General features: G+C 38.0%; 2 protein-coding genes across 2 annotated transcripts in view; one reads left to right on the top strand and one right to left on the bottom strand.

Moving 5' to 3' along the window:
- Positions 1–8: 8 nt before the first annotated feature.
- LOC127645553 (RWD domain-containing protein 4-like) lies at positions 9–6,936 on the bottom strand. The gene is made up of 7 exons (XM_052129211.1): positions 6,744–6,936; positions 5,918–5,998; positions 2,755–2,864; positions 2,361–2,511; positions 2,020–2,131; positions 1,845–1,894; positions 9–41 (listed from the first exon to the last, which is right to left on the bottom strand). Exons 1-7 carry the CDS (start codon positions 6,765–6,767, stop codon positions 9–11), a joined length of 561 nt encoding a protein of 186 aa, XP_051985171.1. The 5' UTR covers positions 6,768–6,936.
- A 4,561-nt stretch (positions 6,937–11,497) lies between these two features.
- Positions 11,498–27,092, top strand: part of LOC127649319 (disintegrin and metalloproteinase domain-containing protein 33-like) — a 121,707-nt gene continuing 106,112 nt past the window's right edge. The window contains exon 1 of the mRNA XM_052134377.1: positions 11,498–11,784. Within this exon, the coding sequence (XP_051990337.1) occupies positions 11,661–11,784 (124 nt within the window). The 5' untranslated portion in view covers positions 11,498–11,660. The remainder of the gene's footprint in view (positions 11,785–27,092) is intronic.

Raw genomic sequence — 27,092 nt, 5'->3', positions numbered from 1 at the left:
ACATCTCTCTAATCTTCCTCTTTTCCTCCCGTCTTGCTCAACTGTTTAAAAGACAAGATACATCAAAAATCAATTTGAAGGAAACTGAAGCATTTCACTGCAACATTGTTGTGCAATGTCTGTATAAAAGTTATTAAGATTTGAATCAAGTAATTCATGCGATTACGATACTATTTCATTTAAAACAGTGGCACCAAAAAACATTACAACACTTAAGTCACACTTAATATTAATGAAAGTCATAGCATTCTAATGCAAGTGTAGTCATAACATTTTAAATGTGGCTTATGCCGAGTTTACAGTACACAATTTTAAGCCTGATTTTCGCTCGCCGACAGTTTTGTGGAGATCGCTAACAAAAGCCCGAAATCATAGGCAAATCAGAGCTCACTCCCGTGAGCAACGAATGCATTGTATGAATTATCAACGACGCGATTTGAGAGAAGTGCCGACGCGTCACCGGTGTCAGCGAGATATCTAGGATGTTAAATATCTGGACCCGTCTGCGATTCCAAATTGTGCAATATGAAATATGTTTTGACTGAATACAACTGCAGCGTTGACCTACAGCCAATGAGAGAGCAAGAAATGGGCCACGGGAAGTTTCAGTGGGAGGAGTCCTGATGTACCTGCAACAGAACATCAACTAGCATGTCTGCGGTATCAAGAAAGTCTCATTTGACCGAACAAATGGATGAAAAACTAGTGGAACAATGGCAGGAGCACCAGGGCCTATTTGATGTTTCATCTGAACTGTACCACAACCGGGTGGAGAAATAGAAGAGTTGGAGAGAAATTGCTAATTCTTTTGTACATTCAGGTAAGCAAATAGGTAGATTTTTTTGTAGGAGGTACTTTTTCATAAACGTAACCAACAAAATATATGATGCCTTTAGGCGATTTAAAAACAAACACATCATATTCTGAAATGCATAACATATGATCACGCATTTGTTTTCATATCTCATCATTTCTCGTGTGTACTCTGTTGTGAATGTAATATGGAGACCAGGCAAAGTGTCGGATAGTGAAATGTTTTGAAATGTATTCGCCCCTATCACCAATTTGTCGTGTAATTCGAAAACGCTACAACTTCCATGACAAGACAGACAGATGTGCCACACTGTCACTGCTACCATGTGTACCACTATCCGATGGTTAGGGCTTCCAAATTAATTGAACAAAAGAATCGAGATTACAATTTCAGCTGCCACAATTAACTAAACGTAAAAAGTGTCAATTACGCCATTACATTTACACTCCTGTTGCATCACAATTATTTATTTACAATGTGCTTTTGCAGAGGTTGCTTGCTTTCTATGTAGAATTAATTTATTTAATTTAACGAGGGTTTTTTGTATGCTGCTAAGAGGGCCAATATAATGTTGACCATTTAGGCACTTGACATAGGTCATGATTTACCAATGTATAAAACAGTTATGAAGTATGAATGTTTTTGCTTCTTTTGGAAGTGTAGCTTACATTAAAAACATGGCATGCAATTGCCACAAACAAAATGAGTATTCAAATGTAAATTCTATTTATTTAGAATTAATCGGCAATTACGATTTTTGGCATAATCGTGCAGCCCTAGCATAGGTGTTCAAATACTTTGGGGGCCACTGTATATTTAAAAACAAAAACAAACTACTTACATGCTGTTTAATGGGCAGAAATGATGCAACATATGGACAAGATCCCCATGTAAAAGAAAAACAAGATATCCCAGAGAGTTACCAATCAACAGACATTATATAACTAGACTTTTAACTTTCTCAGAAACTTTTAAGAATTATGCACACTCAAAAATGACTTTTGCAGATAAGCTTACTATTTTGCCTTACCTTAATAACATCTACCCAGTTCCATCCTCTTGGTAGTTCTCCCTTATTATCTGTTCATTGCAAAGAGTAATCTCACATCAATAAGCATTTAAAAACATCTAGCAGTAAGAAAGCACAATCATCCATGGCTCCAAAGGTTGTTTTTTTGTTGTTTTTTTTTGCCATAGAAGCTTACCTGTTCTTCCAATTAGTTTCCGCTTCTGTGCTTTGGTGAGTTGTTCTTTCTTCTCTTTCTTCTTACTGACAGAGGTGGAATTATTCATGATATCACTGTTGGATACCAGGGTCTGAGAGAAAGTAGACAGAGCCATTACATTTATTTATAATAGCAATGATAAAGCAATTCTAAACAATATGAACGCAGTGAAGCAGTTCCCATACCTACAAGAGACTTTCACATGTTATTGTGAATTTTTGCAGTATTATTTGAGGTAAAATGCATCAGACTACCCCAAAGAATGTTCAATCCATTCAGAGAGCTCAACACTTTAAATGTTAAATAGTAAGGATACAAACCACAGCAGATGTCACAGGTTGGTGGTTTTCCATGAGTGTTTCCTGGTTCTCTTTGGCCCACTCAAAGAGTGTGTACATCATGGCCGTGCCAAGGTTGGCATCTACCTGTTCGCCCATTTTCAAGAGAATGTACCGCTTTGTGTCCACTGATCTAAAAAGCAGGTGTTTGATTTAATCACTGATGCAACTCAAAAACAACTTGCATTATAACATTCAAATATCCATCCAATACAAGGTTAAAAATATAAACATGCATTGCTTAACAAAAATGTGGCAGGCACATACTATCAGACAAATCTATGTCAACCAATAATCTATGAACTTAGGTCAGAATATTTCAGCCCAGAAAAGCTAAAAATTAAAGGCTAAAACAACAACAGCGTGAACAACTTACATGTTTTTGTTGAAAAAGGCATCTAATGATATTTGCGGAGCAGATTCGGGATAGGTCTCTGGCCATGACACTTCTAGCAGGAATGATTTAGAATCATGAAGTTCTCCTATCTGGATACAACAACAGGAAAAGGCAAATCACACTGACACTAACAAAAGAGTACAATTTTAATACCATGGAATTCTTACTGTTTATAAAAAGTACTGTATATTGGAGCACCATGTACCAACATATATACAGTATATAATCAATGTACAGCTCTGGACACAAATTAAGAGACCACTGCAAAATCAGTTTCTCTGGATTTACTATTTCTAGGTATGTTTGAGAAAAACATTTTAGTTTTATTCTATAAAAGTACAGATAACATTTCTCCCAAATTCCAAATAAAAATATTGTCATTTAGAGCATTTGTTTGCAGAAAATGACAATTGGTCAAAATAACAAAAAAGATGATCTCAGACCTTGAATAATGCAAAGAAAACAAGTTCATATCCTTTTTAAACACCACAATACTAATGTTTTTACTTGGGAAGAGTTCAGAAATCAATATTTGGTGGATTAACCCTGATTTTCAATCACAGCTTCCATGCGTCTTGGGATACTTTCTACCAGTCTTTTAAATTGGGGTTGGGTGACTTTATGCCAATCCTGGTGCAAAAATTCAAGCAGATAGGTGTTGTTTGATGGCTTGTGGCCATCCATCTTCCTCTTGATCACATTCCAGAGGTTTTCAATGTGGTTCAAGTCTGGAGATTGGGCTGGCCATGACAGGGTCTTGATCCGGAGGTCCTCCATCCACACCTTGATTGACCTGGCAGTGTGGCATGGAGCATTGTCCTGCTGGAAAAAAACTATTCTCGGAGTTGGGGAACATTGTCAGAGCAGAAGGAAGCAAGTTTCCTTCCAGGATAACCTTGTACGTGGCTTGATTCCCTTTACCCCTTGATTCAAGCAAGACGAATCTGCCAGATTCCAGCCTTGCTGAAGCCCTCCCAGATCATCACGGATCCTCCACCAAATTTCAAGTGGGTGCGAGACACTGTGGCTTGAAGGCGTCTCCAGGTCTCTGTCTAAACATTAGACGAACAGGTGGAGGATCGGTGATGATGGTCTGATGAAATCTTGTTTCTCAAAGTCTGAGAGACCTTTAGGTATTTTTTTTGCAAATTCAAAGTGGCCTTTCATGAGTCTTGCATTAAGGATTGGCTATCCTCTGGCCACTCTGCCATAAAGCCCAGATCAGTGGAGTGTTGCAGTGATGGTTGTCCTATTGTAAGTATCTCCCATCTCCACACATGATCTCTGGAGCTCAACAAGATTGACCATCATGTTCTTGGTCACCTCTCTGACCAAGGCCCTTCTTCCCCGATTGCTCAGTTTGGTCAGGGTGGGAAGTTCTAGGAAGTTCTAGGAAGAGTCCTGGTTGTTCCAAAATTCTTCTATTTAAAGGGCACCTATTATGGAATTTTGAAAATTACCTTTCATGTAGTGTGTAACATAGATTTAAGTGAACAAAAACATCCTGCAAAGTTTTATATATGAAAGTTCACTGTAAAAAAAGTTATTGTCTCTCAAAAGTAGGAGTCGACTCTGAGTCAATGTAATGAATCGTTTTTCCAATGAGTCATTTTCCTTTTCGTCATGACGTCGAGACGAAAAATGATCAAATTGGCCGCGCCCACTCATTGCGCGCGCAGACACCAGGGAAAACTTGAAAACATCATGTCGACAACAAGACGCTGTGTTCTGAAGTGCATATCAAAAGTGACCTTTTTTTCCACTGCCCAGGGACGAGCATGTGAAGAATCAGTGGCTAGAGTTTATATTTACAACTATACCACACAAGTATAGCCCGAACCTTGTGCTGTGTTCGCATCATTTTAATGACGATTGCTTTGCGAGCCGGTTGATACTGAAGGAAGGTTCAGTACCAAGTTTATTTGGATCAGCTTCCTCCTCCGAATCACAACCTGTAAGTATTAGTATTAATTGTTGCTTTTATGTGTTTTTTAGCATGCTTAATAAGTATTTGTGTGTGTTGTGTAAGTTACGCTCAGCGCAGCTTCTAGGTCTCCAATGTCAATTTTTTTGAAATATGTGAAATGTTTGTCGATGTTATTGGAGTTGTCATAAAGAATAAAGCAATAACTTGTAGTAATGCAGTGCTTTACCAATATGTTTATGCGTTGGGCTAATACAAACAATAACTGATTGGGTGTTTACCACCGAACTTTGGGCTATGATCGCTAACATAAATCAACTCAAATTTTTTACTACAAAGCGGTGATGGCCGTTCCGTTTCGTTCCGACAATCTCTGCACAGAGTATACCAATCACAACTGACTGGGTCATCTGACCAATCACCGCAGATTAGCGTCACGCAAAGGAGGGGTTTGGAAAAATGAGTCGTTGAACGAATCATTTGGGAGTCGGTGAGCAAATCAGGTAAACATAAATGCATATTATAAGACAACAAAAGTGTTTTTTTGTCATTGCATGCATGTAAAACTGTTGTTGGGGACTCCCAAAACAATATTAGGAACATTTTAAATGCCATAATAGGTGCCCTTTAAGAATTATGTAGGCCACTGTGCTCTTGGGAACCTTCAATGCAGCTTAAATGTTTTTGTGGCCATCCCCAGATCTGTGCCTCGACACAATCCTGTCTCTGAGCTCTGAAGTCAGTTCCTTTGACCTCATGGCTTGGTTTTTGCTCTGATATGCATTTTCAGCTGTGGGACTTTATATAGAAAGGCTTTTGCCTTTCCAAATCACTTCCAATCTCCAATAAAAGTGTAGAAACATCTCAAAGATGATTCAGAGAAATGGGTTGCACCTGAGCTAAATTTCAAGTGTCATAGCAAAGGGTCTAAATACTTATGCTAATGTAATATTTGATCACTTGTGATATAAAACCACTAAACTTGATATTTCAGTTTTTCTTTTTTAGAAAAGTTATCAAAAAACTGTTTTTTGCTTTGTCATTATTGGGTATGGAGTGTAGGTTGATGTGAAAAATGTAATAATTTAAAGCATTTTAGCAAAAGCAACATAACAAAATGTGAAAAAAAAAATAAAGGGGTCTGAATACTTTCTGAATGCACTGTATGTGTGTGTATAAAGTGTTTGTGAAAGGCATGAGCAGAGATGTAGTTCTTACCCTGAACTGAAAGGACACTGGGCTGAGCTCCTTAAAGCAGTCATCTCCTTCATAGATAGACCGCAGAGCCTCCAACTCCATCTGCAGAGAAAAAGTATAGGTTACCACGGACCAAAAATTACCATGGCATTACCATGTTCTTTTCTTAAATACATCATGGTAATGTCTATGAACTATAATATTCTCTGAAGTACCTTGGAGTACCATGTTAATATTTTGGTATATGAATATGGCAATAATTCAGTACCATTACTATACTAGGGTGCAGTCACATTAAACATTTTTTAAATTAAGTTTTCACATGCACATGCAAGCTACTGTGAACCATTGTTTCCTGTGAATGTGCATCGAATGCAAAGATTTTCTTCAGGTTGTCTCACCAAAACCAATCATATGCCTTCAGAAGTCTTGACATAAGCACCAGTCGCATGGACTACTGTTATGATCATTTTGTGTCCTTTTTAGAGCTTAAAAGAGGAATCACTATCCGCTGTCATTCTATTGAAAGTGCAACCGGAAACATTCTTCAAAATTCCTTCATGTTCAGTAGAAGACAGTCATACATTTTTGGAATAACATAAGGCTGAGTAAATAATGACATAATTCTCATTTTGGGGTGAACTATTCCTTTAAAACAACTAGTACAGTGTTAGATTTCAGTCAGTCTTGCCACATATTTCACAACCAGTGACAGCATGATTTTCATTAAACCAGTGATTCAGTTGTCAAAGATAGGATTCGTTACACTAATGGACTGTTTTGAATGAGCATCTGGCACGTCAACTTATGTTAGTATGTGCGTTAGCTTTAGCTGTACCAGTCTCACCTCCTGATCTTCATTGGCCGACATATTTTCACCTCCCGTCCGTCCAACACTTTAAACCAGTCATAAAAAGCTACCGTAGCAGCTCACTGCAACCGAAACAAACTATTTTAAACCCTTGTGAAGATCAACATGCTGTAAAGATCCCAACTGATACTTTGTTTGAGCTTGAACAGCCTCCACTCACCACACTCTAATTCAGTCACTACACTCATACGGTGATATTACTGCCCCTACAGGGCTGGAGGAAAGACATGCACTGAACATGCAATGCCCCTCGATGGCGGCAAAAGACTCTCTTTGCACGGCATTGAGAAGTGCGTCAAGAAATAAGTTATAGTACGTATGTGGAGAACAGTGAATGGGTCAGATTAACAAACAAACAATAAAATAAAATAAATGAATAAATAAATACATAAATAAAACTGAACAATATGCATCTAACTGGCATTGTCAAAAGGTTTAGATTGCCAGTGCATTAATAACCATTATATATATATATATATATATATATATATATATATATATATATATATATATATATATATATATATATATATATAATATTCAGATCATTAAAATGCATTACATTATTGTGGCAGAAGAGTTAATCATAGATAAGACTATACAAAAAGCGGCTTTAGAATACAATGTATTGTTTACTACCATATTATTGATCATAAGCCACTCATTGGCATACAGTTCACAGCAATCCATTTCACAAGGGAATTTGTCAATCAGTTCAAGATTTATTTTGAGGGCTTGTTTAAGGGGCTGTCAATTTACACCTGCGTCAGACATGCTTGTGTAGCGTCTCGGGTGTGTTGTGTCATAAACATAAAATTTGTAGGTCACTGTGTCAAGTTAAATATAGTTTAATACTTAGAACACATCTTGAGATCTCTTAGTTCGAATTTGCGCTCAATCAAGTGTTTTGAACGCAAGAACGTAACGCATGTCTGTGTTGTGCTACCTGCTGAAGGGTTGTTTTGTTCACTGTATAAACAGTGCGATGCCCATACAGCTGAAGTTTCAGTTACTGCCCTCTGGAGTAAACAGGTGGTACTACAAGCTTGCATTTCTCAGGAATCTTACTTGTTACGGTCTGGGGGCATTACGATTTTGATAATTTTTTTAACACGTTATTTTTAATAAAATTAATCGCAGTGAATAAACGCTTTAAATTGACAGCCCTAATATAGTGTTTCTGTCTTCTGGTTGCACTTTTCTCATATCATGATTTTCCACTCTAACTACCTCTAACTATGTTTCTCTACTGCATTACTCCATTAAAGTTCAGCACCATTTTATTTGTATTTTTTTAAGTTTGCATTATTTAAAGCTTATTAATTCACATATGCATTCTAATTGATGGGGCTTCATTACTCATTAAATGTGATCATAAAAACTAAATAAGTTTACACCTTATACATGATTGTTAACATTTAAATAGTAATCATGAAACACTGTCAAAGCTCATTTAGATGTTCTGTACAAGGCCCTTAACAGCAACATCAGTGTTGATTATTTTCACTCATTTAAATGTGGAACTCCTGTGGTTTAAAGGTCAAAAACACTTCCTCATTAAATCAAGATTCAAGATTAAAGCTCTCTCGCACTGATCATTGCATAAACCTGCCTGCATTTTAAGACCAAGTTAAGGTGCATCAGAGAGTTGGGGGAAGAAGATTATATCCTTGCTAACATCTGACAGCCTAGTAGTCAAATTACCTCTGGCGAAGATTTAATGTTATAATTTGAAATCTGTTTCCCCAGAACTCTTCAAGTTCTGCCATTAAACAAGCCATCCCAAACTAAGTTTATGAAAGACACAAGGGTCACGAATAAATAATTTATCATCTGTCCACAAACACAATATTTATCACTCTCTCATAGGACTAAGGCATCTTGTGTACAGTGACATGACCAGATGAAATGGGATATTTCTCTTGAGTTCTCACTCATATGAGTCCAGTGTTTTCATTTTTGGTCAATTCTTTAGATTGTAGGTTATGAGAAATGGCCTCTTTGAACATTTATCTTTGTGAGATCAGAAAGGTACTTCTTTTCTGCAGATACAGCTGCAGATTTTTCATCAAACTGTGTAAACACAACACACACACTCACATGTTCTTGCACATCTCACATGTGATTTACTAATTTAAGTATTTACACCAACATTGCTATTTTTTCCACAAATCCACAAAAAGATTTTGTGGTGTGCATGCAGTAAAGTAAATTCTTATTCCATGGTACGCCACCCTTTGTGAACATTCTGCAATATGCATTAACGTTTAAGTAGTACAGTTTGATTCAGTTTAACATCTTGTTTTTCCACTTCCAAAGCTTATGTGGCAGAGCAAATGGCATGGTGAAGTCAACAGTACACAGCTCTGGAATGAATTAAGTGACCACTACAAAATTACCAGTTTGTCTGGATTTACTATTTCTAGGTATGTGTTTGAGATACAAAATGTTTGTTTTATTCTATAAAGTACTGAAAACGTTGCTCCTAAATTGCAAAAATTCAAGCAAGGCTTTGTTTGATGGCTTGTGGCCATCCCTCTTCCTCTTGAGCACATTCCAGAGGTTTTCACTGTGGTTCAGGTTTGGAGATTGGGCTGGCCATGACAGGGGTCTTGATCCGGTGGTCCTCCATCCACACATTGATTGACCTGGCTGTGTGGCATTGAGTATTGTCTTGCTGGAAAAAACAGCTGGGGGAACATTGCCAGAGCAAAAGGAAGCAAGTTTTTTTCCAAGATAACGTTGTAAGTGGCTTGACTCATGTGTCCTTCACAAAGATGAATCTGCCAGTTTCCAGCTTTGCAGAAGCACCCCCAGATCAACACAGATTCTCCACCTGGTCATCTAATTGTCATACAGAGACCCGGAGAGGCCTTCAAGGCACAGCGTCTCCAACAGACACCCACAGTGAAATTTGATGGAGAATCTGTGATGATGTGGTGGTGCTTCAGCCCTAAATTAACTATATATTGTTATATAATGCTCTAAACATGTTAAAGGCCCTAAATAATTTTTGGTTTGAAAATATGCCACAAGTTTACAAGAATTCAACTTGACAATATTTGTATTTGAAATGTTGTCAGTATAGTTTATATAAAAACAAAATCCAGAGAAACTGATAATTTTGCAGTGGTCTCTTACTTTTTTTCCAGAGTTGTATATTGCAGCATTGAGTGATTTGTTCAGCACAAGACTGCTGGCCAAAGCTTTAACTCCCACAGTTTAAAGCACAGTTTGAATTACATGATTGGTTGGGCTTTACACAATCCTTTATATCACTTGATTAAACAAAGTTGCAGGTGGCCTACTGGGAGTGTAAACCATTTATATGATTTGGTTGCATTGCACTCGTTAAAATCTGAACAGGGTTAATGGAATGCTCTGGCTTTAGTACAAGTTACGCTCAATCCACATTTGTGGCATAATATTGATTATCAAAAGCATATAAAATATATCAAAGCAAAAAACGTGTTACAATTAGGCACAATGGAAGTGAATGGGGCCCAAATTGAATTTAATAAAACATTACTGACATTATGTCAGTAATTGTTGTCTTTCAACTTCTCTGAAAGTTAACAAATAAATTATCAAATATTATACAAAAAAATAAAAATAATGAACAATTTGAATGAAAACTGAAACCTAAAAATAGCCATTAGGAAATGTAGTTCTTTTTATTTTGTCCAACTAAAACGTTAAGGTTAGTTTATGTTTATAAAATATAACTTAAAAACAACCATTAGAGAACGTTCTGTATAGGTTATTTTTAAGTTGTCACACACACACACACAAGTTTTCTATGTTTTATGGGGACTTTCCATAGACATAATGGTTTTAATACGGTACAAACTATAGGTTCTATCCCCTAACTCTAACCCTCACAGAAAATTTCATGAGGACTGACAAAATGTACCCACAAGGTCAAAAATGTTGGGTTTTACTATCCTTATGGGGACATTTGGTTCCCACAAAGAGATAAATACATGTTCTCTCTCTCTCTCTCTCTCTCTCTCTCTCTCTCTCTCTCTCTCTCTCTCTCTCTCACACACACACACACACACACACACACACACACACACACACACACACACACACACAATGTAATTATGAGGATTCTCCATAGATGTAATAATTTTTATACTGTACAAACTATAGATTATATCCCCTAAACCTAACCCTCACAAAAATCTTTCTGCATTTTTACATTTAAAAACAAAAACTAAATCGTTAAGTATGTTTTTTTTATTTCTTTTTTTAAGCGATTTGAATTATGCGGACACTAGAAATGTCCTCATAACCCACATTTATTGCAAAATACCCTTGTAATTACCAGTTTGTAACCCCCAAAAATGTCCTCGTAAACCACCCAAACCCGCCCACACACACACACACAAACACACACATTGCTTCCCTGCAAAATTCTATGAAATTTAGTTTGTGGTTATAAATATAAATCCTAAAAATCCATCAGTGATTACACAAAAATCTATCCTGCAACGTTCTCTGGAGGCGTTAGTTTATTCCCAAAACGTTAGGAATTGGTTTCCAAAAAAGAACCAAACGTTCCTAAAACTAACCTTAATGCAAGGGGAACATTCTGTGTTTGCTATGGCTATGGCCAGGGAAAAGCTGCCAATGTGCGTGTGCTTTCAGATGCCCAGAGGCTTCGTTACTCTGATTCTACCCGTCGAGACCTTTTCTAAGCTCTCAGTAGATCAGTTGAACGAATATGATGGTTCCTGTGGCTCACGCAAATAGAGAGGGCAGAGCTTAGCTGACTCAATTAGATCCATTTCTTGTTTTCCCTCACGCCGACAGCGGGGCGCGCGGGGGTAACAGAGCGGGCGCTTACAGCGAGAGGCGAGACGGAGAGCAGCACAGACCGCCACAGGGATGTATACCAAACATAGACAGAAAAATGGACACATTTCATCGGTCCGATCTGTGCTTGTAATGCTATGTATTCTCCTGTTGAACGGCTTATTGGAAACTGTAGATGGAAATCTTTGGGAAGAAGGTAAGAAACAGCTTTACTTACAGTAACCCACTTGGAAAGTTGGTGCCTTTTATCAACCAGTTGCGCGCATCATCAGCGAAGAAGTTTTTCAGAGGGGGAAAAACACGTTTCATCAGGAAATCGATTAAGGACGAGTAGATTTAACAAACAGGCCTACCTATTTTGTTACTCGCGCTACTGTATAAACGGAATTATTTTTAGCAAAAAATCAACACTTGAGTTTCCTTCCATATAAGGATGGCCATGTGATGAGCTGCCTACACGAAAAAAATACCTTTATTCTCAGCTGACTGTAAATATCAATAGTACTAGTATACACTTAAGACACAGTTAGATATGATTGCAGCCAAGGATTGACAAACTGAATCTAAGGGCGAACAATTTGCATAGTATTATGAGAACAGTGTATTTGTTCAGTCTAATAATAAGCACAAAGAAACGTCTCCATCAAAACACCAAGCATTGTTCTTGGTTATGTATTTTATTGTATTTATTTTTTTCCACATTGAAAGTATTTTAGGGATCCACTCGTTATAAAAAAATATCAAGTACGTGTATTTTGTGTGACTTAAGCAATGCCAGTCAATGGGAATATCTTCTCTGGGATACATTTTTAGCGTGATCTTTGCACGATGTGATTGATATTCAATATTCATTTCTCCCTACCAAAACTGTTTTTGTGAATGTGATATAGTTCAGTGTCATTATAAAGTAGTCAATCTACAAATGAGCGTTGAATAAATTTACTGACTAACTAAACTAAAGGCAACGCGGATGTGAGGAGCGATGCATCAGAGCCTACTTCCTTCAAACCCCCTCGCGCTTATATTGACGTTGAAATTCCATCATTAGGCTATATATATATATATATATATATGATGATAAACACCGAGAAGTTCATCACCGGCATTTTGCCAGATTCTCTGTGAGGAAAAAGGATGTCGGTTCACTTTCTTTTCCACAGAACATTTCATCACAGGCTCAGTTTCCTTGTCATTTCAACACTGTGTTTTAAAGACGATCAAACTGGATCTTAGTCTCTGGATGTCACGTTCGCGCTTTCTGAAAGCCACAGCAAGAGATCTCCGCATGTGCTGCATGTTTGGGAAAAGTTCTTACATCTCTCTGATATTTGACTTGGGACTCTGGGACCTGCGCTGAACTTCAGTCTTCACACTGCGTGGCAGACCTTTAATGCATTTGTAACAAGCTACAAGCGATATGACCTTCGACAGGCAAGAGATATTAGTAACAGCAGGTAGGCTATTGTACTGAGCGGAGAAACTGATGTCAAAGATACAGTTCACTCCAACAGGAAAATTCTGTCATTATTTGCTGGAGCTCGTGTCTTTTGAAACTGTGTGTATTACTTTCCTCTGTGGAACACAAAAGGAATTTCTGCAGAATGTCCACGCTGCTCTTTTCCATACAGTGAATGTGAAAGGTGACCTCAGCTGTCAATCCAGATTTTCAAGATTTGATGGGCTTTTAAAAGAGTGTTAATGGGTAGAAAACAGACAAAAGAATGATGATCGACATATCTTACTTTGGGAAGATGTGTGAATGGCTTTCGGCTGCAGACGGACATGAGTGAAGCAGCTTATCAAACAGTGAGTGATTGGGCACATTCAAGAGGATTTGAATAGATTTGATTCCTTTTGTAGACTAATTAAATGGAAAAAAATAGCATCACTTGTTCTTGGAAAATGTCTCTATTCGAATGATCGTACAGAGGTAGGTCAATTTACACCAAATCTGTGTGTTCATGTTCACTGATCTTAACTGACTGAACGGGAATTAGTTGTTGTAAATGGTCGTTCATTGTTCGTTAATGTTACCCAATACATTAACAAATGTTGACAAACCTTATTATAAAATGTTACCAAGCTGTCATATGTCTTAAGAAGATTCAGGCCACATCCACACTAATCCGTTTTCATTTGAAAATGCAATGGTTTAGCTATGCTACGACTCCCATCCACATTAAAACAGCATTGTCTTCTTCCGAAAATGTGAGTTTTCAAACGAACACAGAAGATGTGGGCTTAAGGAGTTGCAATCAAGTCCAAGTTGAATGACTTACAGTACTGTGCAAAAACGTTAGGCACATAAGATTTTTCACATAAGCATTTGTCTAAAGATGGTTATTTATATCTTCAGTTTCAGCATGTCAATTGCAAATATAAATGTTAGACTCCCAAACATTAGTTTTGCAAATTGAAAAGATTAGAATAGAAGAACATGGAGCCCTGCAACAGATGTCATGGCCCCCACAGAACCCCCCCACTGCGATTACATGAAGTGACAGAAGCAATTGAGACAGTATAAATAGAGAGAATAATTGAGGCGAATACTCCTAGAAGCTTGGAACATCTTATCTGACAACAAATAAGAAAAACGGTGTTCAGGTGTAAGTAGGATAATTGGTGCTGTTTTAGATGCAAAGGTGGTCACACTGAATATTGATTTAACTTTTTTATGTTTACTGGAATTTGTATGACATTAAGTGAACTTAAGAAAACTATTTATGTCATTATTTTTGAAGAAATCCTCAACATTTTTCACAAGCACCTAAAACTGTTGCACAGTACTCTGCCCTACAAAGCAAAAAGGCAGTAACTACGCAGAGTGCAGAACTGAGAAAAATGACTTTAAAGTTATCCTGTCATCCAGCCTAAGTAGTTGTAGGTAGATTATTGGACATGTGGCTGTTTTGTTACTTTATATTAGCTTATTCTTTGTACATATCAATCCTCATATTTAATTTGATATTTTACCCCTATTTTGCAGTTACTGTATTCTTGCTTTGTATTACTTACCAAAAACGTGGCACCATACCAAGGAAAAAGGCGGTAACTACAGATTCTCCAAAAACTATTTTGCCACAACTTGGGCTCTGGGTGTGTTATACACTGTATTTGAAATAATTGGAACCATTTGTTTTCCTGAACATGGATATACCAAACCCAAACTAATTTGACCATTTTAGGTCAATATTTTCCACCCAGAAGCTGTTCTGATGCTGAAACGGCTGCTTAAAGTCTCACATTGCTAAGCTGTGTCAAGGCCCAAATTGGGAAAATTTATTTTGAATAGGACCACATGCTTTACTAGTTATTGAATATTTTTCCACCGCTGGTTGGATTATAACTTTGTGACATGAACAACAAAATGATGACATGGCATCGGCGATGATGTGAAGTTACAGAGGATAAAGTTACAGCTAGGAGCAGGGAGGATCAGGGGCAGGTAAGCAAAGCTATTTAAAACATCGCCTGTCAATTAGCATAATGCTATCTGAATGGACCTCTGAGAGGAAGTCCCGCCCTGGTGGCTGACAGGTGTTTATATTGTGATAGCCTAGCCTCTAAATGTTTAATCTGTCACTGTTACTTACCATTCTCCGGGTATTTTCTTTTCAATGCCATTTCGACCATCTTCTTTCCCGGCTTTGTGCCATCTCAAACAAAATTTGTGTGAAGTTAGAAGTGTGAAATCGCAAATGTTAAAACCGTCCCGTGAGGATGCCGCGAAGTCAGCTGTGTGTGTTCACCATGGAAACAGTAACTTCACTGCGCAGCAACAGGGTTATTTTTTGTTAGGTAAAACATAACAAGAATACAGTAATGGATGTTACTGTACTCTTGCTTTGTTTCACTAGGGCTTTTTGCAGTTACTGTACAAACGACTACCATTTTTCTCCAAAACGACACACATTTGAGATAAGATGTTTTGTTACATAACAAAGGATGCCTTGAATGTCATGAAAATGATAATAACTCATTTTTGACCAAAAATGCAGTTACTGCCTTTTTGTTTTGTAGGGCAGTACTGTATATGATGCTGTTATGGTGCTTTTTTGTCCTTTTTGGAGTTTGACCAGACTGATCTCACTGTGAATATGGAAATAGTAGGTTGAAATTTCTTAAAGGGCACCTATTATGGCATTTAAAATGTTCCTAATATTGTTTTGGGAGTCCCCAACAACAGTTTTGCATGCATGCAATGACAAAAAACACTTTTGTTGTCTTATAATATGCAATTATGTTTACCTTATTTGCTCACCAACTCCCAAATGATTCGTTCAACGACTCGTTTTTCCAAACCCCTCCTTTGCGTGACGCTAATCTGCGGTGATTGGTCAGATGACCCAGTCAGTTGTGATTGGTATACTCTGTGCAGAGATTGTCGGAAACGGAACGCCCATCACCGCTTTGTAGTAAAAAAATCAAAATCAGAGAATGAATTTGAGTTGATTTATGTTAGCGATCATAGCCCAAAGTTCGGTGGTAAACACCCAATCAGTTATTGTTTGCGTTAGCCCAACGCATAAACATATTGATAAAGCACTGCATTACTACAAGTTATTGCTCTATTCTTTATGACAACTCCAATAACATCGACAAACATTTCACATATTTCAAAAAAATTGACATTGGAGACCTAGAAGCTGTGCTGAGCGTAACTTACACAACACACACAAATACTTATTAAGCATGCTAAAAAACACATAAAAGCAACAATTAATACTAATACTTACAGGTTGTGATTTGGAGGAGGAAGCTGATCCAAATAAACTTGGTACTGAACCTTCCTTCAGTATCAACCGGCTCGCAAATCCACACTTGAAAGCATTCATGTTCATAAAGCAATCGTCATTAAAATGACGCGAACACGGCACAAGGTTCGGGCTATACTTGTGTGGTATAGTTGTAAATATAAACTCTAGCCACTGATTCTTCACATGCTCGTCCCTGGGCAGTGAAAAAAGGTCACTTTTGATATGCACTTCAGAACACAGCGTCTTGTTGTCGACATGATGTTTTCAAGTTTTCCCTGGTGTCTGCGCACGCAATGAGTGGGCGCGGACAATTTGATAATTTTTCATCTTGACGTCACAACGAAAAGGAAACTGACTCATTGAAAAAACTATTCATTAAATTGACTCAGAGTTGACTCCTACTTTTGAGAGACAATAACTTTTTTTACGTTGAACTTTCATATATAAAACTTTGCAGGATGTTTTTGTTCACTTAAATCTATGTTACACACTTCATGAAAGGTAATTTTCAAAATTCCATAATAGGTGCCCTTTAAGCAAAACTCGGTCTGCGTTTACTGAAACTGGAAGCACTGCCACCAGTGGCCGAAGCGGGAACTGTTTTTGAACATATGAGCATGTGTGAGCACCTGTATCTGTTTGAAATGTCCACAGAGTGGCACTGAAAGTGAGTGGTTTTTAGCTGTAAAAATGTAAGAAATTGAAGAGTAATAAGTATTAACTCTTCTCCCAAACCCTAAACTTACAGTAACCATCAGTGGAGTAAAAATATAATCATAGAGGGAAAATGGAATCTCTGTATCGCAAAAACCTGGGTCTCCCACACTGTCGACGCAACGCGCTTCTGGTCATGCCACAGGAACAGGTGAAAAATGTTGAACTGATGCAAAAATGTTCAATGGGATATGGCGCTTGTCAGGAACTCTGCGGATTGGGATTTATGTCTGTGTATTGGAACATTCTGAAGCAAAATGCTGACTTTTTGAGTAGTGATGTTGGCTTGACAGCCCATGATCCCCATCCACATTCATTGTATGGATAAGGAAGCAGCTCAGACATTCTGTTAAACATCTCTTTTGGTGTGCCACAGATTTGGAATGTCATGAAGGTGAGTAAATAATGACAGAATATTTTTTTTTTTTAGTGAACTATCTCTTTAAAATATTGATATTGTAGCCTCATTTGTTGTTTATGCTTACATATTGATTATAAATGATGCAGAAAGCTTATCTCAGATAGAGAAAATGTCTGGTTGCATAGTAATGTAAAACTAGCGTTGCATTTCCAAAAGAAATACCAGTGCATTCAAGGATGCAAAAGAATAATGTTAAAGTTTTAGGTAAGCTTTAATTTCTTAAAGTATAATGTGTGTAAAAACCAAAAATAGATAGTTCATAAGGCTGAAATTATCTTAAAAAATTAACGTAGTCACTTTAAGCTGTTCAAGCTAAATTCATTGCAGACAATTGTGAAGAAGAAGAATTAAAAAGAAGAGGAATTTCAACTGGCAAGGACTGTAAATAGTCTTATGTTGCATTCAAAGGTCTTATTCAGGGTTTAGACAGGGGACCAGCCCCTGTGCTCTCATCATACTTTGCTATTTGTGGGAGAATTATTCGGCTTTAAAAATGTAAAAGAGGACGAATGCTGGAAGAGAATAATGGTTGTGTTGAATCAGATACAAACCAAGCTACATTACAAAATGTGACAGAAGTATTCGCTCAGAAGAAGGTACAGGTTTGTGCATTGTAGACCTATTTGAAATATGCACATAATAGCACAGGAGATATAAATAAGACAGGCTTTTTGCAGTGATCTACCCACAGCGCTTTGTGGACGACACAGCTGCATGGGTTAGTTAAAGTACCATTATTCATTTATACGCCTTATGTTTATGCGATGAGAAGAAAGATGGATGACTTTGGGTTTCATCAGTATGGCTAAAAAGCCTCTTGTTTCTGGAATGTTCCATTAGTCCCTGGATTACAGTTTTTCTATCAAGATAATGACTTCATAAATTGACTCACACAATAGATAATGGTTGTTTTCCTTATGAAAGCAACTTTAGTTGGATGGAATCTTATTATAAAACAATCTTTTCTCATTGAGTAGGCCCAAAATGTGTCATTATAAATTCTCTATGGTTTGTTTGTTTATTCATGTCTTTTAACCCTCCTATGGTATTGAAAAATGGCACCTTCCTTTGGTATTTGCGGTCATTTTTGTCCGGAAGGGTAATATGTGTAACCCTTTTTATTGATAATGATGATGATGATGGTAATAATTTTTCTTCCCCAACTTAAGAAAACAAAATTATGCAAAATTATGTATACACAATTATGGGATATTATGCTATATTGATATTTTTTACATGTACATTTCTAAATGTTACCATTAATTTGAATAAAAAAAATTAGCATTTTTTTAAAATAAATAAACAAATAAATTCAGAACCTACACTATGATAAGATATATGATAAATAAGAAAATATGATACTGTGACATTGGAGGCAGATTGCTGGTGTGTAGGGGTGAGCGTGAAGTGATCGTCTGTGTTCCGCAATTGCTTTCAGGTCCTTGAATAACGTATAACATGCAAGTAAGGGCAGCTGGTGGACTTTCTTGAGTAAGATGGTGCCCTATGCAGACTGCATAGTATGCATGTAGGGAGCGGCATTACAGCTTGTTCACTAGCAAAGACCACGCCTCAACAATGAAGATGAAGTATTTTTATCGAAAGGTCGTGTTTGGATGAAATAGGGAGGGAAGGATGTTGAGGTCCTCGATCCGGGAGTCTTGGCGGGGAGACTCAGAGTGGGGGCTTCGTCTCGCTAGGTAGCAAGCCAGGTGGCTGGAAGACCCCCTGGATGCGGACTGTGGAGGAAGGTGTGTATGTGGGTGGGGGGGTTGGAGGGATGAGTTGAAGGGGAGTTTAAAGATTTTAGAAAAGTGAGGGGGGTTGAAAGGATGAGTTAGAAGGGGAGTTTAGAGACTTGAGGAAAGTGAGGGGGGGGTTGAAGGGATGAGTTAGAAGGGGAGTTTAGAGACTTGAGGAATGTGGGGGGGGGGGTTGAAGGGATGAGTTAGAAGGGGAGGGTTGGGTGGAGTCGAGAAACTGAGACAAACGGAGCTGAGGAGGTTGGTTCTGTATAAGTGCGTTGACGGGCAGAAGCTGATTGGTTGAGGCGTGGTCCGCTCCCGAACTTTAGTTAACTTGTTAACTTCATTTGTACTTTAATTGTATCACAAGATATGCATTTGGGTATATATTTAGACATTATACAACTATTATTTGTCAAATTTTAGCATTTTAAATACTGTATACTTTTTAAATGTTCTGAATTTTGTGTATAATCAAGTTTTAAGGCTCTGTTGTTATTAGTTTTGAATAGTAGTGCTGAAATTCCACCATGCATCTTTTAGAGCTGCATAAAGTTTTCCTTAATTGTTTGATGAAGGCTTAAGACATTGCATTTAAATTGTTCTAAAAACAATGACGAAGACTTTAGTGCCTTCCTACACAAGGACTGCTCATGGCATTTGATTTGAGCAAAATATTGAAGGCTGTATGAATCAGAATTATACATTTAAATTCTTAGGTTCTATGTTATGAGAGAAAGGGAGTGTGTTTGTTTGTGTGTGTGTGTGTATGTATGTGAGTGTGAGAGAGAGAGAGATGTAATCAGAGATGTAATCAGAGAGTGTGAATCAGCGGAGACAAAAAGCCAGATAAAGCTGGGTTTCCATCCAAAATGTTTTGCATTTTTTAAGCGCATTTCTAAAAATTAGACTTAAGAAAGTATGAATTGCGGCACGTTTCCATCCACTACGTAATGTGCTTTATCATGAGGGAGCAACCTCATCATGATGGAGCAGCGGATTGACCTCTCCCTGCTTTGGGGACAGTTATATGTGCAAGATTAGGTCAAGTATAAAATAAATTGCACATAAGAAATCCTGAATGGAAATGCTTGATATGCGAATAAACTTAGTGGATGGAACTTAGTAGATTGACTTTTCTTTAGCTAAAATCGTTCTGTGCTTACTGAAATTCGAAACACTGCCCCCAGTGGCCAAAGTGGTAAGTATTATTGGGCGTATAGCCACAGGCTGGAATACAGTGAAGAGGAATGTCTGTTTTAAAAACTGTACCCTGTGGCTCAAGCACCAAACCTAAACCTAACCATCAGTGTGGTAAAAATGTTATGTTAGAGGGGGAAAATGCATCCTCTGAATCGAGCTCATCACTGATTATGCAAACACGATACTTGTTTCAATGCTGGATCTGAAACCGGGTCTCCCATGCTGCTGACGCAACATGCTTCCAGTCACATCACAGGGGAAGATGATGCAAAAATGTCTGATAGGAGATGGTGCGTGTTGGTGAGTCAGCATTATTTGGCTGTTCCTAGGGTACAGGAACTCTTGCAAACAACATGCTGACTTCCCGTGTGATCATGTTGCAATGTGAGATTAAATATTCAATTGCTGAAGCAATCACGTCTTCTATGTCACTTTCGGCCCACATGTCAACTTGGTACCCATGTTCTTTGCATTGCAAGTGCAACACTCAGTTGCGTACAATTTGATCATGCTTGAACAAGCTTTTATATATACAGGGCTCCAGAATAAAATAATGACTTCAGAGCCATTGGCTTCTAAACTGAAACGTTAAGTAGCCAAAGGGCTGTTTTTAGTTGCCAAATCACAGATTTCCTTGATTTAGATTGCTGTTCAGAAAAAAAATAGAAAGCCAAAGAAAAGGAAGTCAGCTGATAACCCATTCATTGAAGGTTTAATAAACAGTATATATAGTTGAGAAGATAAGTTTGCATTCCCTTTGTCTCTTAAATGTCCACACCCCTTTCATTTATACAAATATAAGACATAAAATATTTTTTTATTTAGTACTGCTCTTCAGAATCTTATATTAGTGTCTTCCTGAGCATCAATGAATGGTTGCACCTTGAGCAATAGTTGTGTACAAGTCCCTCAGTTGTCACAAGTGTGTGTATGTATGTATATATATATATATATATATATATATATATATATATATATACAATTTTAATTGTTTTAAAATATTGCCTTAGTCTTTCTTTTCTTTTACCGGATGGCCCCAGGACACAGAGACTACAAGAGTACAAATTGAATGAAATCCCAGATGCAGTTTATTGTGCTACTCCAATCCCAATCATTAATTACCAGAAGAAAAATGTGGTACACAATACGGGACTTTTAATTATAAAGAAGCCTGAAATACACATGGGAATCTTATTTTGACATTTCCACACTCCCAGTTGTGAGCTCACTGATGGATGATTCGCAGAGAAAGTGAATCTGATTCAAACTGCTAACCTGAGGCCCTGAGTTCAAACCCTCAGTTCTTTTTTGGGTGATTCATGAAAAAGATACGGTTCAAAAGAGTCATTTGTTCATGACTCACTCACGCTGGTATTGTTGTTGCGTGCGGTGCAGCGCGCTCTTCAGAAACTGAAAGGGGTGAAATGCGGCGCGGAACACACTGGTTGTGCGTGTTCTAAAAATATATTCAATAACTCACAAGATGTTTTCTGATAAACCACATATGAATGCACACAACCCGGCTGTCGCCAGTGGCGCAATCAATTATTTTTGTTCGCAAATTTTAGTCGCAGTCTGGAGCTCTGAAATACTTGGTTAAGTAAGAATAAATGAACAAATGAAACCAAAACAAAAGTTCTCAAAACCAGAGTGCAGGTCTAACAAACTGCCTAAGCAACAGCTTAGAAGCCACCCCAATTCACGTCTGCACGTTGTTTAAATAAGGTGCCATGAAGATATTCAGGTGCGCTTAAGTCATGCCCTTGTCACCAATCAGACCTCAAAAAACTAAGAAACAACCAAACCATAATAACTGGGTTATAACACCAAAAAAAAAATCCACAACAATATAATTCAGTACATCCACCGCCTCACTCCTCCACAGGCGCACGTGACAGGGTATCAGCTAATACATTATCAGCCCCAAAATGTTGAAGGGCCCAAATTAAATGCAAGTGTCTCCTTCTCGATAACAGAGTAATTTTTCTGACATATTATGTGAGAAATAGCTAACTGAATGGTCCATCCCATCTGAATGAGTATAAAGGAGAACTGCTCCTACTCCAACTTGACTTGCGTCAGCCTGAAATTTGAACAGACTATCACTTTGTGAAGCTGCTAAAACAGGAGCAGCAGACTTCAACAGTTTCATATTCTCAAATGCTCGTTGACATTGCGAAGACCACTCAAACTTAACAGAACTCTTTAACAAATCAGTTAAAGGACAAGGGACAGATGAAAAATTAGGGCAAAAACTAGGATAGTAGCCAGCCATCCCAATAAATCTCATCAGTTCCTTCTTAGTACAGGGCGTAGGGAAATTTTCTATTGAGAGCACTTTAGCCCACAAAGGATGTACTCGACCCTGACCCACCTCCTTTCCCAAATAGGACATCGTTGCTCGAGCAAGCTCACATTTGGACAGGTTTATAGTCAACCTAGTCTCCATTAGACGTTGGAACAACGTTCGGACACGGTTCACATTCTGATCCCAGCTGTTACTATAAACGATAACATCGTCCAAATAAATGGCACAGCCCTCCAACCAGAGACTACACGGTTCATTAACCTTTGAAAGGTCGCTGGAGCATTTCCCAACCCAAAACTCATAACAGAATAAGAGTATATCCCTGAGGAAGTAGTAAAAGCGGTAATTTCCTGTGCCGAAGGCACCTGCCAGTAACCCTTCAGTAAGTCAACTTTACTGACATATCTCACACAGCCCACTTGGTCCACGCAGTCCTCCATCCTAGGAAGTGGAAAAGCATCAGGTTTTATGATTTTATTAATTTTCCGGTAATCCGTACAAAACGTAATTGTTCCATCTGATTTACTAACCAGTAAACACGGTGATGCCCAACTAGAACATGAAGGCACTGCAATGTCATTCTCCAACATATATTGAACCTCAGACTCAAATTTTGTAAGTTTTTTTAAAGGAACAAGATAAAACTGCTGGTGTATTGGTGGAGCGTGACCCACGTCTACATCATGCTCTATTAAATGGGTTCGTGATGGAACATCCCCAAACAGTGATGGGAAATCATATATTTACTGTGACAGCTCGGCCCACTGCGAAACGGATAAATGAAATAACATACTCCCCAGATCTTTAAGGGTTCCAGAATTGTTTAACCTGGGTTAAAGTACAGCATCATTAGGGAACTTAACACTTTCTGTATCCACTACAGAAGGTTGAACAAACCCACCAAACACTGTACTAGCCACAACGGTTGATTTAACAGTGATTTGATTACAATCACGGGAAACTTAGGGTTTCAATAGATTTACATGACAAACTTGACTAGATTTCTTCCTTTCTGGAGTTGAAATTTCATAATTAAGATCAGATAATGACCGAACAATGGTCTTTATTTGAGCTTTTCCCAAATTGTCTTGTGCTGCTTGACTGGCTAAAAATAACCGTCTTCGAAAGCCATTCACATACAACAGCAAACTGTTTGGTGGTTCTATTCCCTTTAAATGAGCATGTAAAACAGCAAGCGGACCGCTTACCTTATGTCCAAAGACTAATTCATTTGGACTAAACCCCAAACTAGACTGCATAACCTCCCTGGCAGCTAACAAAAGGAATGGAACTCCTGGAACTCCTTCCTCCCAGTCTCGGTTCAATTCAACACAATACGCACGCAAAAAAGCCTTTAGCGTTTGAAGAAACCGGTCCATTCTTGCGGTCAAAACTCTGCACACATTTTCTATCTCCCCACCTAATCCTAAAAACACCCTCTAACTAACTCCTCCCTAGTTTTCATGCGCTCCCGAGAGTCAAACCCTTTGAAGCACCCAAATACCGATGCCGTGGAACTGAACAAACAGTTCAGAACACCTCCACAGAAGTGCACTCAACCCAGGAGACGCACAAAAATAACACTCTAAAACAAAAAAAAACATGCAATGCATTGCTACAACCTAACTGGGGAGAACTTCAAATAGACACAATCTTAAACCGCAAGAACTCACCTTCTCAAAGCTGATAACAAACACAGATCGATGCTCCAGTCAATACTCTTCTGCCATCTCCCCAATGCAAGTAATAAATGAACTAATTAATTCAAATTCATTCAGTAGTATTTACCGATGATATGTCACACCTGGCTCAAAGATGCAACATTAATGGGAGACGACATGGCAATATTAACCCAAAATAATATATTACAACAAGAATAAATGAAACCAAAACAAATGTTCTCAAAACCGGAGCACGGGACTGGCAAACTGCCTGAACAACTGCTTAGCCACCCCAAATCACATCTGCACGTTGTTTAAATAAGGTGCCATGAAGAGATTCAGTTGTGCTTAAGTCACACCCCAGTCACCAATCAGACCTATAAAGAAACAACCAAACCACAACAACTGGGTCATAACACTTTTAAATGCAGAAAAGATTGTGTATGCTAAAATTCATGAAGATTGTCTGTACCCAAACTTGCCAATCCCGTGGCAAGACACTTTAAAGAACATAACCATCCCATGTCCTGCTTTTTGTTCTTTGGTATTGAACATATAAAATCCCCAACTTTTGTACCAACAGCTGTGGCATTTTTAAGCTGACCTCAGTTTGAAAATGTAATTTATTCTCAGCTTGTCACAACCTCAGGGCCAACCCCAGTATTGCACATCCTGGTAAAAAGGCATAAGAATCAGGAAATTAACTATTTACACAAATTCCTGCATGGATGCTTCAAAAAATTACTTTTGCTGACATTGAGAAATTTAAATATAATTGTACCTATTAAGGAAAGATACAATAGTGAAAAACAAGGCTCCCACAGCTAGAGGAACCCTCAAAATAAAAATATAAATAAATTTCATAATTTGTGATTCCCAGACCATGAAAACATTAAAAGTCATGGAACATTCATGGAAATATCAATGGTGGATTTAAGTTTTTCTAGGTATGCTCCAGTGGCGGCTGCTGGTCTTTCAAAGAGGGGAAGCTCATTTTCGGCCTACATTATAAACTTATTTACCCTATTTTTTGCACTAAATCAATCTTAGGTGTTGATCTGCCCTGCTGTTTAATTCAAATTTTTTCCTCGTAAGGAAGACTTTCAAATGGCTTCGCCAAAATCAGGTCAACAATATTAGCACCGTCTGCCATCGTGCGCAGTTTCACCCGTACGACGCTAGCCTAGCCTACTGTATGAATGAATGAATGAACGAACGAACGAACCCTCTAAAACAAAATATATTAAACTTGGTGAAACTGAAACAAGGAATGTGGTGTATATTGTGTGAAATGTATTATGCAAGTTGACTAGCAATTTCGCCAAACAAATATAAAGAAATAGGTTGCAGCAGTTTGTCTTTCGACTACACTTGAGAAATCCGCGATGGGACTGAGCGTGAAATAGCTTCAGTGACTTCTTATAGTACAGATTCGCTGTCAATCAAAAGGAGATGCAGTCTTTCGACAGATCCTCCAATCATCACGCGGAAGCCCGGAGTCCGGGCCAGCCCACTCCTCATTCACCCCCAGAGACGCTGAGCGTCCGTGGGCGGGACATAATCGCAGCATTTATCCAATGACCGTCTATTTTCGAGCACTGAAAAAACTGTTCAGAGCAGCCCCATTGAAGTCAATGGACGCTCGGCTTCAACAGGGAAATGCACTGACGCTACGGGAATGTATGAGAAGTAAATCGAGTCAGCCGACCTGCTATATGTAATGTAGCTGATTCTGAACGAACTCGTCTTCGAGATGAACGTGTTCTAACGCATTTTTAGTCAATAAATTGTTTACACAATAGTACATATTTGACCATTATTTTTTTTGACATTATAGGGGAAGCTGAGCTTCCCTTGCAGTCTTAAAGAAATCCCCACTGGTATTCTCAGCTCCAAAATATTTTAGTGGCTAAAATAGTTCTTTACATATGCAATCTCTGTAAAATTATTCTTTTAAAAATCCCTTTCCAGTTATCACAAGTGACTAGAAAAAGCATTGTTATGTAATGTAAAAATCATGGAAATGTATTTGTAAAAAGGTGTGGGAGCACTGGAAAGAGTATAAACTGGTGATTTTATTTTTCAAATTAATGAGAGAGAAAGAGAGAGAATGAGAGTGATAGGAAAGAAGAATATGAATTGAAACAAGAAAATGTATCCTTTTCACCTTCAGACCTGAACATTTCTCTTGGGTCTGTTCCAAAAAAGCCTAGTAAGATAGGAAGTTCTTTGGGACCCCCATGGCAGTTGAATGACTAGACGGACAGATAATTGTCAACCAGAGGAAGGTCAATTTCACTCTGTTTGAAGAGCAACTGCCCTCAACCCAGCTCTGGCCTTCTTAGATCATTCTTTGGGAACAATGTCTTAGTCTGGCTTGCAGCTAATGCCTTCTCTAAACCAATTAGCTTTGGAAAATGGTTTTCTCCAGAGGGCTGCCGTCTGTGTTGATGGATTCTGTGGATTTATGTTGTGCAGGCAACAGACTGATTATTTTAAGTCCCATAACTCTAACTTGGCTTTTTTTATGATGTTTATTGTGAAAAAGAACAGTGTACAAGCAGAATAGATTTTTCAATACATTGTGGTGTGATTGACAGGCCATAGTGATTTAGATCATGCTTTAGACTTTAAACTTAGGATATATTTTTGCATTAAAAGAGATGAGACCTGGAGATAAGATAGAAAAGAAAAT

This window comes from Xyrauchen texanus, chromosome 1, assembly GCF_025860055.1.
Source record: "Xyrauchen texanus isolate HMW12.3.18 chromosome 1, RBS_HiC_50CHRs, whole genome shotgun sequence".
NCBI lineage: Eukaryota > Metazoa > Chordata > Actinopteri > Cypriniformes > Catostomidae > Xyrauchen > Xyrauchen texanus.
The sequence above is the reverse complement of the archived record's forward strand: the minus strand, read 5'-3'. Positions and strand labels throughout refer to the sequence as shown.